This window comes from Triturus cristatus, chromosome 4_1 (assembly GCF_964204655.1).
Source record: "Triturus cristatus chromosome 4_1, aTriCri1.1, whole genome shotgun sequence".
Lineage (NCBI taxonomy): Eukaryota > Metazoa > Chordata > Amphibia > Caudata > Salamandridae > Triturus > Triturus cristatus.
In genome coordinates, this window is record NC_140585.1 from 957,139,935 (window position 1) to 957,157,101 (window position 17,167).

At 46.8% G+C, this 17,167-nt stretch overlaps 1 protein-coding gene across 1 annotated transcript in view; it reads right to left on the bottom strand.

The window, feature by feature from the left end:
* The window catches only part of LOC146855895 (protein RIC-3-like), a 161,500-nt gene that overhangs the window by 132,854 nt on the left and 11,479 nt on the right, over nt 1-17,167 (bottom strand). The window contains exon 2 of the mRNA XM_085653842.1: nt 3,824-3,990. Within this exon, the coding sequence (XP_085509968.1) occupies nt 3,824-3,990 (167 nt within the window). The remainder of the gene's footprint in view (nt 1-3,823; nt 3,991-17,167) is intronic.

Genomic DNA, 17,167 nt, shown 5'->3' on the forward strand with positions numbered 1-17,167 from the left:
ATGTCTCCAATATCTAGTAAATTCAAAGTGTGCATCATAATAATTAAACTAAGTCTAGATTGTCTCATATGCTCTGTGTGTGTGGGGTTGGTGGTATCCAGTTCAACATTTAAAATACTGTTAAAACCCCAGTTAAGTAAAAGATGGAGATAGTTTGGCAACACCAATGAAAGGTCAGAAAATAAATGTAGGACAATCATCGTTGGGAGCGTATAATGAAAGAAGAATAAAAGCTGCTGTCGTTCTGAAAAGTGCTGATGTCTACCAGCACTCTTTTTTTTTTTTTTTTTAAATCGGTTTTAGATGACTGAATCTTATAAATATCAATACAGTAATCCCTCTCATACCTGCAAATACACAAGAAACCCACAGTGCAGACATCAGCTGAGGAAGTTACAGAGTCATGGATAGTCAGTGAATTTATGTTACTTTTGTGGTTTTGGATGTAGTAAGAGGTCTCTTGTATGGAAAACATTTCTAGATTCAGATGCCTGGCCTCTGATTATATGGTCTCTTTTCACCCACTTGTATTCTTCACGTTCCAGCTAAGAATCTTAATCAATTTTGGATAAGTGATTCTCAATATACTCAGATGGGCTACAGTTAGTACTTTCCTGTTTTCTGTTGCATTTTCGTCTCTCCCCTCCACCCCCACTTACTTCCCCTCTACTTCTTTTCTTATTACCACATCCAAGCTCATCCTCGCCTTGTTCCTCTTTCCACTTTGGAAGAGAGTAGGAGGCTGATCCCTTTTGGTTATAAATAGTACATCCAAGCAATATGTGTGGGAGAATTCCCCTTTGCCCTTATATTAACAGTAGAGCTTTACTCAGGGTTAATAAGTGGTTCCAATATGATTATTCAATTTAATCTTCTTCTGTATTGAATTCACCCTGTTGAATAAGCATCACTCATATAAGAAATGTGTTTAGCTTATGCAAGACCTTTGATGGTTTGGTTGGATTTTTGACAGTTTATTTTTGAGAGGCCCCAGCAACTAAGGTAAGCTGGAAAGCCAGCTCTAGGACGAGTAACCTTCTTTAGTTTGAATTCTTCAGGGATCTCTAGCAATGGCTAGTGTTTTTTCTTAACGTTGAAGTCCTGAAAACAAAACACTGATAATACAAGGTTTGCTTCTTGGATTTAGAATGCTTTATGAAACTATGTGCTCATGCTACACAGAGATCCTGATCTAGATGAAATAGGGAGTTTGGCTCTTTGTCCAAAATGTATTGCTGAAGATGACTACCCATAAAAATATATTAGTTTGGATCCCTTTAAGATAGTCTCACAATGTGAAGATTAGAACAGCAAGATCGACTCGAAAGATCTTCACATTTCCGGGTTATAGGCTTTTCTTTTTGATAGGTGTTAGTTTGGTGTTCTTACTCCAGTTGCTTTAATTTAGTTTCAGTTTCTTTATTTACTTGTACGAAGGATATTAACTGTTCCTTTACTGAATGCACTTTGAGCCAGAGTTTCAAACCTTTTCGTTTGTTAGACTTGATTTTAACTCCTTCAAAATTTTTCTAAAAACATTGACTTCATCAAGATAGAAGTCGCTGATTGGGTTGTGTAGTCTTCTGTGTATGAGGTTCCTAGCGTGCCTTCATCATTATTTGAAAATTGTAAGAGTTTGAAATATATCATGTTGTATTAGCTTTAGGATGTCTGGTTGAACCAAATACTTGAAAGTGGTTATGGTTCAGCCCAATGAATTGTTGGGCAGAAGATAGATAGATAAATTCAGTAATTCTGTAGCTGAAAAGTTGCTCTATTCTACTGAAGAAAACTTTAATATCTGTGCACCAACAAAATCACAAAACATTTAGCCAGAGCTTAAAAAAAACACATCAATACTATTGATCATGGGGCTTCGAGTGGGTGGATGCCACTACCAAGATGTTTTGTTGTCTTGCAGTCTTGTCCAGCCGCATATAGGCGAGTCAGTGACTGAAGCAGCAGCAGACTCCAGAGAGCTCAAGCAGAGATCAGATTGTAGGATGATGGTCCAGGCATTCTTTTGCCTAGGTCCCAAAAGAGGCAGCCAGCCTTTTGGCATTGCCCATTCAGGTCATCCTATTGTTTGCTCCAGTGAAACATTGTGAAACCTTAAAATCTGAATCTTTAGTTTTCTAATTCAGCTGTGCTTCATCCAGGCTCACCTTTGACCTGTTTTCAGCCTGACTCTATCCTTGACACAACACTTTCATAAACATTAGGTCACGAATCTAAGTTGAGACATTGTAGGCTGCGTAAACATGCAAAGTCAGCACAAAAGAACAGCTGATGTCTGCACTGTGGGTTTCGTGTGTATTTTAAACAATGATAAAACCTTAGACAAAGTTTGTCCAGATAAGCCTATCTTGTTATGCAGCTTCAGGACGCAACAGTTACACAAGGCACCAAGGTTGTTGATTCTTACCGATTGTCTCATTTGTGTGTTCTTCCCAGAGCTCTATATATATCTGGGCGTTCTTGTCTGTGTTTGTCCCCTATATAAACCCATGTAACCATCGCTTAGTGTGTTCTCTCCTTGAGTATCTTGATGGTACTTGTCGGATGGAGAACCATTCATGAATGATTAAAATAAATGACCTATGGTTTGACTACTCCAGTGTTGTTTCCTCCTTACTTGATAAGAAACCGTGGCGAAGTGGTGTGACCCTGCACCAGCAGATTATTAATAATTTGCTCCTCAGCATGTCACAGTTTTTTCCCCACCTATTAATGGCTTAGCACAGGCTGGGCAAAGCTAGAGAGTCAATACAAATTAGCCTACAGAAACTTCAGGCAGGGAAAAGATACCTTTCTAAAAGTTACTTTTTCTTAGTATTTATTTGAAATACACCTTCACAATTGGACTGGATGTCTAATAACTATTTAAATTAATTGTTTAATATTTTTTCTAGCTGTTCCTATTACAGAGATACAGTAATCGTATTTAATCTGTCCTGTGGTTTTGTACATAGAACAGCTATGTCTGCCACAGTGAAAACAGCTTTTGGGGGCTAGTCACTGCAAGGACATGTTAACATTAAATTTCTATAAGCCCTACGTCGCAGTGCATGTTTTGCCTTGTTACAGTCACACTACAGTGGCAGGCCGGAAGCTATGTTTTTATTGCCGCTATTGTAGCTGGTACAATAGAAACTGCAGACCCCTAGTAGCGCTTCTCTTCCAGGCAATTGGGTATGTTTTGTACCATATACTAAGGACTTTTAGGCAAGTAAAAAAAATACCAATTAGGACTATACCTATTCGACCATGTTTAAAGGGGAAGCTCAGGCACTTTACTACTGGCTTGCAGGGGTAAAGTGCACAGAGCTCTAAAGCCCACAAAACGACAGGGTAAACATATGGGGAGGAGTAGGGATGGTTACATCACTCAAAAGATAGCCACTTCCAACAGACACATATTAAAAGGTACGAAAACATAGCAGCCTCCACCAATCAAAGCCTAGAAACAGCTTCCCTTTAGCTAAAACTTTATTGAATGACAAGGTAGTTCTTAGTACCCGACTCCCCAAACTGCAGTTTATTGATATTAATCCAAACTTAAGTCAAGTAAAAACAAGAAAATAAACTACTTTGAGTCAACATTACAACATTGTATTATGTAGCCCTGGCTACAATCTGTAGTTTAAATTACCATCAAACAAGCCAAGTAGTAGGTGTTTTGTACATTAAAGCCATACACCAAGTAATAATCTCTTCTTTAGACGTCTGTCCATCCTGTCGATATTAAACATTCCTGAAGCGACCATAGCAAATATTCAGTACAAATTCCATAGCAATATTAAATTCTGAAATATGGTTTTACCTTTATGAATTTGTATGCAGCAAAAATGCCAACACCTATGGCATAAAAAGGCATAAGTGTGAAAGTCAGGCTTTTGCCATTTCCTTCTTTCTGCTTGCTTTTTAGCTCCTGCTCCATTGCTGCCTTCTTCTGTATGCTGTCATAAGGCTGACCTTTCCCAGGCACAGCTGTCAACACAAAATGGGAGAACACAAAGTAGGTTAGAAACGTTTCAGAATTTGAAAACATAAAAGTCTATAAATGATCCAAGTATTTAGCTTTTCTTAAAAAACCACAACATGGACTAAATAAACAGGAATCTGTAGGAGACCCATTTGGCAAGGATGACAGTAGGAGGGCTCATAAGAACTTTCACTGGAAGAAATGCTCAAATTTGCTGAATTGAAATGTGAAATTTAGGGCATAAGCTGGCAGAGAAATTAGATTGAGATCACAGGGAGATGGGCATGGCATTCCACTCCCTTAGCTGTGAAAGCAGGCAGTGCTCAGCCACCCGGTCTAGTTTTTTGTATTTTAGTACTTGGACTAGATACTGAGATGTTGACTGTAGGAAACGTGAAGGGTGGTGGGTGGATGAGTCTATTACCAGAAGATCCATGTAACCAGGTAGGAGCTCGATGCCGAGTTATGCAGCGTTTTGTAGCAGAGGCAGAGTGCTTTGAAGAGACTTCTCTGGCAAAGGTTAACCAGTGTGAATGTCTCAGATAGTTTGGAAATTGCTGCACACCTTCTTAATCCTAGAAAGGTCTGTGCTGCAGCATTGTGTACCAACCGCACTTTATGCATAAGGTAGGGAGTTAGACCCACAACAACGAGTTGCACTATTTCAGCCATGATGTTATAAGGACGTGGACCACAGTTTTCCTTGATGATACTGGAAGGAAAGCAAGAATCTTCCTGATGACTGCTATGAGATGGAAACAAGAGGTGATAAGGGAATGGATATGTTTTTCAAAGCATAGATTGGGAGGAGGAGCCTAGCGCGCAACCAAGATGGCCGCGTAGGTGCGAGGCTCCCGAGGACCTCCGCAACCTCCTACGATTATCCTGAAATTATCCTGCCCTGGATGAGGGGACTATGTTGGTGAACCTGAGCTGAGGTGGCACCCGTTTCCCGCTTCCGAATCGGACCTCGGACACCGGAGTGAGCACCGATTGAGGTTTGCGGCCTTCCCCTCGCCGGACCCCGGATTTGCGCTGTGGGGTGATCCAGTGACAAAGTGAACAACAGCGGCAGGCAGGGCCTGGCGACTCGCGTACCCCGCACTTTCGCTTTCGCACCACCTTGTCGTCTCTGCGAGGTTGGGTCGCGGAGCCCTTGGTGTTGGTGTGGTGTGGCCTTGCTGGGAGACCCTGCCTGCCTGCAGGCTGTGATCCACCCCGCTGCTCTGAGGGGGCCCCCCCGGAGCTCGTGGCCCTGCTTTCCTGCCCTACACGACGTGGCTGGTGCGACTGGGAGACTGGTGGCCATGGCCACGAAACAAGATGGAGACCGGGCAAAGACCAAATCGACCCGGCGTGGCGCCGTCCATTAGGACAACAGTATGGACCGCTATACCCTCCAGAAGGGATCTCCCGATGGACCGCGCAAGTCCCCTGAGAGCCCTCCTGATGCCCCAGACCTGCCCGCAGATCTGACTCTGCGAGATGTCATGGGCGCCATTGCCGAGATGAAGGCCTCGGTGGGCCAGCGGTTTGATACACTGGCGCAGAAGATTGACTCGGTCCTCGTGGATGTTGGCCTGGTGAGGGCCGATCTTTCCAAAACCAACGACCGAGTAGATTCTTTGGCCCACACCGCATCGGGCCTAACGACAGATGTGGCGGCCTTGCAAACAGAGGTGCGCCGGCTTAGTCAGGCGAGTGCGCTTATGGATCGACGCCTGGAGGACTCCGAGAGTCGGGCACGGAGGAACAACATCCGTATTATCGGGGTGCCCGAGGGACGCGAGGAGGCGGCGGCGGATCTCTTTGTGGAGGACCTGATTGCTACCCATCTCCAGCCACGGGGGCTGAGCAAATTCTTCGCTGTGGAGAGGGCCCACAGGGTTCCCGGGGGAAGGCCGAAGGTCGGAGCCCCTCCGAGACCTCTCATCGCCCGGATTTTCAATTTTCGGGATAGAGACGCTATCCTGCAAACCTCCAGACTGCATGGACCGGTCAAGCTTGACAATATGGAGGTTAATTTTTATCCTGATTTCACCCCAGCGGTCCAGAAGCAGAGACTGAGCTTCCTAGGCGTCAAACGCCGTCTTCGGGACCTAACCCTCAAATACGCCATGCTTTTCCCGGCCAAGCTGCGTGTGGAGGTGGATGGTCGCACGCACTTCTTTGATCGTCCCGAAGCGGCCGGGGACTGGCTGGATACTCTGCCCGGGGATCGTGATCGGGGGGGGCGGCGGGGGGAGACGGCACGCTGGATCGGGACTGAGGGTCTAATATTGGGCCTCACTCTGGACGAAAATGATGCCACTTTCAATTCTGCGTCAGTTTTTGTAAGTTCCCCTCCTATGGAGGTTGTGTTGGGTCTATTGGGGGTTCTCCCTCCTCCTCTAGGGGGTTTAGTTAGTCTAACTATATATGGGGCGACAGGCACACTGCACGTTGGGGGGGCTGTTCGGGCTCATGCAGGGGTGCAGGGAGGGGGGAGTTCTGTTGGGGTGGGTGGGTAGGGATGGGGTGTTGTTCGTTTTTAATCACAAGGCAAACGTATTTTTGTGTTAGTTCTAAAGTGCTCTCCGGGGGACGAATGATGGCTTCTGTATATGATGGGGGGTAGGGAACTAACTTTGTTGTCTTGGAATGTGAATGGACTGGGGGACAGGATCAAACGGGGTGTGGTCCTGCAGTTTTTGAAGCGAATCTCGTCCGATGTAGTCTTTCTGCAGGAGACACATCTCATTGGCAACTCCTTCTGCGCCATGAATCGGCGTGGCTATCGCCTAGTGGCTCACTCGGGCTTCACGTCTGACTCAAGGGGTGTGGGCATCATGGTGAAGAACTCGCTCCCGTTGGAGATTGATGAGGTGCTCCACGATGACAGGGGACGTTACACGGTCTTGGTGGGAAGACTGGAGGGCAAAGTGGTTGTCTTTGTGTCAGTATACATCCCACCGGGGCTGCAGTCGACCACCTTTGCGGACCTTGGGCGCCTTCTCCTTGGCCTTCTGGGGGGGGCTTTTAGTTGTGGGGGGGGATTTTAATGCGGTGGTATCTGGGTCTGTGGATCGTCACCCCCCTAGGGACCTCCCCCGGGCACAGGCGTGGCTACCCGGCCTCTTGGATACATTTGGATTAGTGGACTGCTGGCGTTTAAAACACCCCACGCAGCTGCAGTACACTTTCCACTCGGGAGCCCATGGTAGTCTCTCACGACTAGACTATGTCCTTGTCCCGGCGGCCTATGTTGGGAGGGTGGGAGAGGTGCGCCATTTGCCACGGGGTATTTCGGACCACTCCCCGCTCCTACTGCACTTTGATGTCTTTCCGAGGGGTGAGGGTAGGGTGGTCCCAATCAATCCTTGGTACCTGCGCGACCCCACCATTCGCGCTGAATTGATTAAATCCCTTCAGCGATATTTTGATGAGAATGTGGGGTCCGTGCCTTCGGCTGTACCGCTATGGGAGGCCTTCAAGACAGTACTCCGAGGGGAGGCCCTATCCCTTATTCCCCACGCCCGGAGGCGCGAGCGGGAGGAGGTGACCCGGATGGAGGCTGAAATAGCCGAGTTGGAGGGTAATTTAGAAGGTGGGGTGACGGATGCCGCATTACATGTCCTCCAACTCAAGCAAGCGGCCTATAGGGCCCTCGTCACGGAGGCGGCCAGGGGCCTCAGTAGAGAGCAACAGGGGCGACTGTATGATGTGGGTGATAAGGCTGGTAAACTTATAGCGTGGTTGGACAAAAAAGAGAGAGCGAATCGTGTGGTCCCGCTGATTGAGAAAACGGATGGTGTGTGTGTAACTGAGCCAGAAGAAATCGTCTCCTGCTTCGCGGATTATTTCCGTGGGGTGTATTCCCCGGTGTCTCCCTGCTCGGAAGAGGATTCCCGTGCCCTGCTCAGAGATATAGCGCTGCCGTCCCTTTCCGGGGACGACAGGGTGTCGTTGGACGCCGCTCCCACCTCCGACGAGATCGCCCTCGCCATACGCTCGGTCGCTTCCGGCAAGGCCATGGGTCCGAATGGTCTCCCTATCGAGTTGTACAAGTTGCGACCGGATACGCTGGCACCCCACCTCCGGGCTATGTTCCTGGCGGCACACTCGGTGGGCTCCCTCCCGCTGGACCAGCGTCTGGCTACAATCGTGGTCATCCACAAGGAGGGGAGACCTCGGGACCGGGTTACATCCTATCGGCCCATTTCGCTACTGAATGCGGAGCCCAAGATTCTCGCCAAGGTACTGGCCAATCGGCTGGTCGGCGTGGTGGGCGATTTGGTTCATCAGGACCAATCTGGCTTTATTCCCCATCGCAACACAGCCCTTAATCTGCGGCGTTTGCACGGTGTGCTCGCACGTGCCCCGTTCCTACGGGAGCCGGCCATTTTGGCATCCTTAGACGCCACCATGGCGTTTGACACGCTTGAATGGCCATATATTTGGGCGATGCTTGCGAAGTTTGGATTTGGCCCAGGGTTCATCAGTTGGGTCAAATTGCTGTATTCGGGCCCATTGGCGCAGGTGGTGGTGAACGGAAGAGTGTCGGCTCCGTTCGAGCTGGGCCGGGGCACACGGCAGGGCTGCCCCTTATCGCCGCTCCTCTTTGCACTTGCCTTGGAGCCCCTGGCGGAGTGGCTGCGGTGGGAGCCTTCCATCCGTGGTCTCCGCTGGACCCCTGAGTATGAGGACCGCGTATCCCTATACGCTGATGACATCCTCTTGTACCTAGCTTCCCCACGTAAATCACTCATAGTACTGGTTGATGTTTTGCATTCATTCGGTCGTAACTCCGGTCTGGTCATCAACTGGGCTAAATCGTGTGTGTATGTTCTCTCCGGGGAGGCTCCTATCCTCCCGCGGGGCTGTCCGATCCAGGTCGACCCGCAGGGATTTAGGTACCTGGGTGTCTTCATTACTCTGGACCCGGAGGCTCGGTATGATCGGAACTTGCTTCCCCCCCTCCAGCGTCTGAAAGAGGATGTCGCGCGCTGGCGGCGTTTGCCGCTTTCGCCGCTCGGCCAGGCGGCATTGTTTAAAATTATGTCGCTGCCGCGTTTCCTGTACGCGTTGCAGAACACTATGGACCTCGTCCCAGCGCGCTACTTCCGCGAAGTGGGGAGTTTGCAGCGCCGCCTGTTCTGGGACGGGAGGCCACGTATTGCCCTGGCTAAGCTGACGCTCCCATGGTATGACGGGGGGATTGCCCTCCCGGATATTAAACGGTATTATTGGGCCTCCCAGCTAGCTGCGATTAATCAGGGCCTATATGGGCCCGCCTTAAACCCGGCGTTTGAAATGGATAGGATGCTACTTCCAGGTGGTGACCATAATCGAGCGCTCTACTCTAGCGCGCCCGACGCTCGCCTAACGGGCCCCACGCGTGTCATGGTGCGAGTGTGGCACGCGGCCAATGCAGCTATGGGGTGGAAGGACCGTTTGACCCGGGCGTCACCACTATACGCGTCTGAGCGGTTGGGCTCCTTGTGGACCTCGAAGGGCTTTGAGAAGTGGGACATAATAGGTATCAGTAAAGTGGGGGATCTCTGGACGAGGGGAGGATTTAAAACGTTCGAGATGCTGCAGACGGAATTTCAGTTGCAGGGCAGCGAGTACTTTCGGTATTTGCAGGTCCGGCATGCGCTGGGCTCCGTCTTTCCGGACGTTGCCTCCATCCCGGAGTGTTCCCCCCTGGAGGATAGAGTGCTGGATGGACACGTCCCTGACAGCACGATCTCACTGATCTACAAAAAACTGATCAACGACCGCTCAGACTTGTTGACTGCCCTTCGTGAGGCTTGGGTAGCCGATGGGCTGGAGCTGGACGACGAGGACTGGATCTCCGCGGTGGCCTCCCCGAAAGAGGTGGCCATACCGGCTCGCCTTCGTTTCGTCCAGCTCAAGATACTCCACAGGGTCTACATGACGGGGCCAAAGCTCCTGCGTATGGGCTATGCTGAGGACGGTTTGTGTAAGCGTGGGTGTGGTGCGCTGGGGACTTTTCTGCATATCTTGTGGGAGTGCCCGGAGGTGGAGGGGTTCTGGCGTGGTGTGCATGAGGTGCTGCAAGTGGTCACGCATGTGGCGCTGTTGCCCGAAGCGAGGAGATGCCTGTTGAATGTGTGGGAGCCTACCGATTACTCGGTGCCGCAGACGTGGTGGGTGACTCTGGGGTATATGGTTGCCAAGCGTGATATTGCCCAACTGTGGGGATCCCAGAGGCCCCCGACTGTCTCGGCCTGGAAGGAACATATGGATTGGTGCATGTTTCGGGAAAAGGTGGTGTATGTGGCGAGAGGTAAGCCTGCGACATGGGTGAAAGTATGGGGCCCCTGGAACGCCTACCGCGGGGGAATCTGTGCTCCACCGTTATTGCCCGATCCGTCGCCGGCCCCGTCCCCTTAGCCAACTCATCCCCCCGGTACCTGGGCATTAGGTGTACCCAGCCCTAGTTCTGATCTCTCCCCCCTCTTGAGATTCCTATGGATGGCTAGGATCCCCCCTCTAGGGGAGCACGTGTTGCTATTTCCGATTGAGGATTGCCTTGTGGGTTTGTTTGTATTTGTTGTTCTTTAAGTTTAAAATGGTACCGTATAGTGGGGTCTGGATAGTGTGGCTCGCAACGATGTTACCTCCTGTGCATGCTCGGCCGCAGCACCATGTGTTTTATAAATGTATATCGTATGCTCCTTTCATTGCTAGCGGCCGGCCGGCAGGTTGTAGGCCCATATTTGTATATTTTTGAGTCTTGTAATAAACGGTTTAAAAAAAAAACAAAAAAAAAAAAGCATAGATTGGAATCAAATCGGACTAGAACGGGGGGGCAGTCATATACAGATTTAACAGAGTCGGACTGAGAGCCGAGCCCTTGAGGGTACCATTTTAGATTTGCTTTCTAGAGAAAGAATATTAGCTAATCAGACAGTTTGAATCAGGTATTTCAAATATGAGCCGTTCCCTTGATAAAAGGCCCTCGCCGAACGCTGGAGCAGGACTTTAATGGCTGGTGTAGCCTACTATGGCGGGCTGTACGGCTATATTACAACATTGTAATGTTGGGAGAACCATTGAAGACAATGGAGTGCTCTGGGCTTCTAATGGCTGGTAGAAGCACGGAGCATCAACATTCGTTTTTTGCCTTTGTTACAGCTGTTGCTAGGAACAAAGGCCTCAGGGAGCCCCAAGGGATTTCATCCCCCTGGGGCTCTGCGAGGCCTTTTTTAGAACATTCTGCACTCTAGGGGCAGATTTTCTAATAGTCTTATAGCCCTCCATAGCGGGCCATACTGGCCATTAAAGTCAAGCTCCCTTATTAAAGGTCCTCACCTTCAGCTTGGCGCTTTAACACTGGAGCGCGCCTTTAATGGCCGGTATATCCCGCTACTGCGAGCTTTAAGGCTAGACTAGGTGGTCGGTCTTCAATAAACTTGCAGTTAGAGTTTCTAGGAGAGTAGTGAAAACATTATGTCCAGCACCTAGCAGTCAGTACATTTACATGCATTTAAAAGCAGAAAGGGGAGCTCTATTAATAGTAATTTAAAGATACTCTGTGTTGACATAAGTTGGGGGGGATGTTAAAGGTCTTATTTCTAAAACACTCTTTAGTAAGACGAGTCCCCTCCCTTCACGTCCATTCTGGTGGCCAAGGTGCTTGATCTGATAACCCATCAAGTGTGGCTTGTTGGATTTCTGGTGCAGAGTCTTCCTGTAACCATGTTTTGGTATTTAAAAAATACAAATCATGATCCTTGATGAGCTTTTTTTATTTTACTACACAACAATAGGGAAACCCAGTATTCAGTCGGACCTGAGCCAATAACAGTATGAAAAACTGTTAGTCCAACTGACCCATATTTGTAGGAAATCTAGGTATAACACCCACATTCAACAAATTAATTGAACAATGACTAATTATTAAGCATTTATCATGAATTTTATATTGTAAATTTATCATGTTTATTTTAAAGTAGTTTTTTCACTATCTAGCAAGCATTACTTGGTGCACATTTGATCCTAGCCATAGGCCTTGGTGACTGTAAGAGGTTTGAGGAAGGTTGGTGTAATCACGCATTTGTGATTGAGATTCAAGCAAGGGTATGATTTTAAATTATTAGATACCGCCGGGGGTTCTAATAAATGGGGGGTTAAATTGACAGGATAGTATAATGTCCCTACTCAACCTTAGAATACAACCGGCAGTATGACTGGCCCTAAAACCAGTCTAGGAATGGACAGGCTTGGCTTTGGCACCTCAGCAGTGTGTTCTCAGCATGGATGCTCTGCGCTCACTTTTAAACGCAGGCTTTTACTGGTCATCTAGAGTGCTATGGGAGTGTGCTTCCATTATAAAAATATTTTCATTATAAGAAAACATTGGTTCTTACAGGGCCAAATTGGTCCAAAATAAAAGAGGGACCGTGGTAGGGGCAGAGCGAAACCCAGATACAACTTCCCACTAGGGGAGCGTCAAACCAGACGGAATTTCTACCAATGAGGGTACCAGTATTAGAACCACTAGCCTTGGTGCCTATGCCTACTGTGGAGGAAATTCCCATCTTTAATTTATCTTAACACCAGTTGGGCTCCACTGATATCGCTCTACAGGGCAGAGGCCTTTCCTATTTTATCACTGAAAAACCCAACCGGTTCCTAATTCAAACAGAAATTTTGCAATTCTTTAGGAAAGTCAGACGGAGTTCCTTTTTTAATAATAAAGACATGCCCATTAAAACGGATGTCTCTGGACTACGTCCCAAATCCACATTCAATCCTCCTAGTGGCTCTATGCCTCCGGAAATCTTAACCTTTGAACATCAAGTTCTTAAAGATCTAGATAAATTACAAAATGAATGCAGGGCATAAGCAGTTCACCGCGGGGGCGTAAGTTATGGTTAACTCAGTGAACTATTACTGCTGAATTTCTATGGGTTTTGTACATGTGAAATCTGAGCCTAACTATACGTCCCTCTTCCGCAGATTCTCACATGCACAAGAAAAAACATTTTTTTTGCCAATTCTTCCCCATGAAAGGTCCCCCCCATCAGTCCCATGGAGTAAGGATACCTCTATACTGACTTCTTCTATCCTATTTCTCCTATATCACCTCACTTACCCCAACCCCCTCCTCCGGAACCGTGTCCTGTTTGACAAAATGGCCTTTGCAACTTTTCTCTCACATTATGGCTAGTCAATCACATCATTGCTGTTGGTGCGTGGATCCACGTCCCTAGATGTACATAAATCTTTTTTCTTTAGGAACTCCAAAACTACTAACAGATTTACACCTTATTACAAAAGGTACTCTTTCTGGACCAAGATCTAGCTTTCTGCCAAATTTGTTGCAATTCCGTTCAGCAGTTCAGGCTATAGTAGTGTCTAAAATCCCTATGAAAAATTGCATCAGGGAAAGGACGCTTTGGGACCCCGCACACACTTTTTTCCCCTCTGTTTTGGGCTTGACTGATACCCCCAAAACTTACCAGATAGCAGCTGAAGCGAGTGAAACTATTTTTGAAAAGTTTGTGACAATTCGTCAAACAGCACCAAAGTTTTAGCAAAATAAAAAACGCTTTTCCTATAGAAACTACATCCCAACTATACCTACTGGAGATGGCCAGCAGGATAGGTTACACTATCAATTCCAATTTCTTTGGGACTGGAAATAAAGGTTTGATAGTAAACTGCGTCGAAAGCAGCAGAGATCCAGAAAAAGTAACATTGCTACAGTTTAAAACACCCCCTTTTGCTCAACACTTACAAAAAAACATGAGCTCACCAAGGAGCCATCATCTCTTCTATCCACTTTTTTTTTTTTTAACACAAACTGAGTTTTTTCAAAGTACATTCAAACAGACTGCACTTGCATCGATACTTGAATATACCAATGCAGTTCACATTTGCCAGCATTACAGTTTATCTTAACATACAACTGCCAGTCTATTACAGTGCATATAATTATACAGCATGAGCTTACACTTGGTATGTTCATATTTCCTGTCTATTTCACATACAGTAAATGAAATGAGTAGTGCATATCCCTTACATTCTCAATTTAACTATCCCGAATCCCTCTTCCCACCCACCCCAGAGTTAACTACCTGGGCAACACACTAGGTATCTGCTCAAACATCCAGAGCAATAGTCTATAATATTTATTGTAAAATAAACATGAGCAGGCAGCACTTTACAGTGTATCATATCACATTCTAGGTCATCACATGCATAATGTCCATAACCCAAACACCACTGGCCCTACGTCGTACGAGATCTGCCTAGCAAAATTCTAAGGCGACATGAGTGCTCAGTGTCGATGCCTATGACACATCAGATGTCAAGTCAGCTGAAATCCAAGGTGGACTTATCCCATACTCTAAAGGCTTCACACAGCATATACCATGCCATTGCTATTTTTCGCTGCCCTCGTTGCCCCTTCCTAAGTATAGCAGCACTTTCGGCTAGGCTCCACTTCACTACTTCCACGTCTCTATGCTTGGTGGCCTAGCTGCCTTCCATCTCCTAGTTATGTGCCTCTTTGCTAGTAGCAGTGCTAGGTTAGCAAATCGCACCTGAGCCTTGTATCCCTTTGGTTGTGGATATATTCCCAGTACGCAGCACTTTTCAGGACTGTCCTCCAACCACATCTATTGTGATTTGCGCTATCTGCGCCCAGTATTGTGTAAGTGCCAGACATGCCCAAAATCTTCTATCCACTTTAATATATACATTAAACCATTATCAGATATAATCAACAGTTTTGACCTTATCTGTTATAATTATGCAGAGGACACACAAATAATGCTCGAACTGGTAAGTCTGAACGGTTTAGGAAACTCAAAAGCGGTCTGAAAACATGGATGACACGGAGCGATCTTACACTGAAAACATGGAAACTTAAATGTGCACTTGTGGAGAATGGAAAGGTTATGAGCAGTTAACATTTCAGCTGGACAAACTTGTCATGGACCTTACCCTCTCAAACACCAAGACGACAAACCACCCATGTACACTATGAAGACACCCTTTCACATTTTCCCCCATCTTGGAGTTCCACAAATAGCTCAAGTAACAACATCACTCATCCTCTCAAAAATTGATTACATAAATTAACTGTATCACAGGGTTCCTCTCTCACCCATGAGAATTCATAACTCACCCACAATGTTAATTTTACAGGTAAAGACACGCACATAAACCTTCATGCCCTGAAAGCGCTCCACTTTTACAGTTCACAAGAAGATCATCATTCAATCTATTGAGTATCACTCTCAAGGCAATAAATGATAGTGGTTGGATAAAACTCTACAAATATTCCCAACCTAAGAATGTGTTCCAGACTAGCACTCAGATTAATCATTCCTCTTTACAAAAAAAGAGGGGGAAAAAATGGCAACAGTACTTTCTCCATACTAGCTGTCAACACACAAGTATCAGCAGGAGAATCTAAACCCTTCTTTACCCTGCAAGCTAAAACAAACACCCGCTGGTTCCAAATTGCCAAGTGGGAGATGCTTAAAATGAGAACCGCACTGAGCTTGGCCTCAATTTGATCAAGGAAGAACTGTAAGCAGTCTGCCTCATGGTGATGCAGCACCAATATATGTATTGGACTTAATAACCGCGATGGAGCGAGGGGTGTGTGCCAAGATCAGTGTGGCCTGCTGCACCTTTATCCCAGTGAATGACATGAAAAACTGAACTCTTACACTTGCCATCCATGCTTTGAACAGTTTACAAAGAGACAAGCGTGAGGAGGGAGATGCCCCTGAGCAGGAGGTGTTCTCCAATTGGTTCTCCTGGCTCCCACAGTGGTTATCTGGATTGTGTAAATCACTGTTGCCAGTTACCATTGTCCTTCTATTGACATGTGGGTGCGATACAATTGGGGGGGGGATCACCTGCTGGAAAAACGCAGTCCTCAAATTAGGTAGAATGCAAGTAACTAGAAAGGTTGTCATAGTTAATAAAAAAAAAAGAAGGAGAGCAAGGGGAACAACAGGATCCTAATAAAGTGGTAGAACAAATGCATACATTAGATAGTGTGGTTGAAGAATAAAAAAAAACCATCAACTAGAGGGGGGAATGTTAATATGGAAAACGATAATGTCAATATGAAAAAGGATACATTCACTTATGAAAACGAAATCACGTTGTGAACTCCATGTCAACCCTGACTCACAAAATAATAGTCAAGCAGGCCCCGAGACCCATATCCTGGGTTGCTGATTCATACGTGGAATGTCACACAGCTGGCAGAAAACGGTACGAAAAGGAAACCCTAGATCAATCCCACAGGTAGGCGCAGCGACATTACAATGGTCAAGAGAGAATGACCCCAATAAAGCACACAAGTCTAGAGGGGGCAGACACGCTCTGACAATACCATAAAGTCAGATGCCACATGAGTTAGGCACATATAGCCAATCAGAACACAGTGATCACGCACTCCCCAACTGAATGTAAATTGAGACAGTCCTCAGACCTTGCGCCTCTAATTGTTCTCCCAGCCACTACGTTTTAATTAAACGACCGGTTCCTGTTATGCCAAACGCCTCTTGTTTTTTAAAGGTATTTCGTACTCAAGTAACAATTCTGGCAGGCAGGATATTGTAATGCGCCTGATGCACCTTACTAGCGGACTGAACAAGAAAACACCACCACATGATGCTAGGCAAAGAAGTGCAAAAGGACGAGCAAGACTGGGAGGCCTTCAGAAGCAGTTTCAATGGGAGTCTGATATGGAGACAAACTTGGGTGACGTCCCAGCAACTACAGCTCTTCACAGATGCCCTAGGTAGCGAGGCATTTGGAGCAACACTAGGCAGTGCGGGCTGAAGTGGGTGGGGGGGGGGGTTGGGTTCCTCTCCTGAAATGTATATGCATGCCAATGCCTCCTCATTTGAGTTAACAATGTACTGTTTTCTGTGTGCAAAGCTCACTAACCAATGTACTGGCTGATTGTAGATCAATAAAAACTGTTTTAAAAAAAACTAATTTAAACACTAGACAGTGCATGGTGCGCTCAGGCATGGCCAGTGGCATGGTGAGCGAAAGGGCTCACAAGGAATAGGACGATGCTGGAGCTCTTTCCCATAGTAGCAGCACCTTACATGTGAAAAGAGCAGTTGAGGGACATGAAGTTGAAGCTGTGGTCAGACAACCAAGGAGTGGTACAGTTAATAAATGACATTG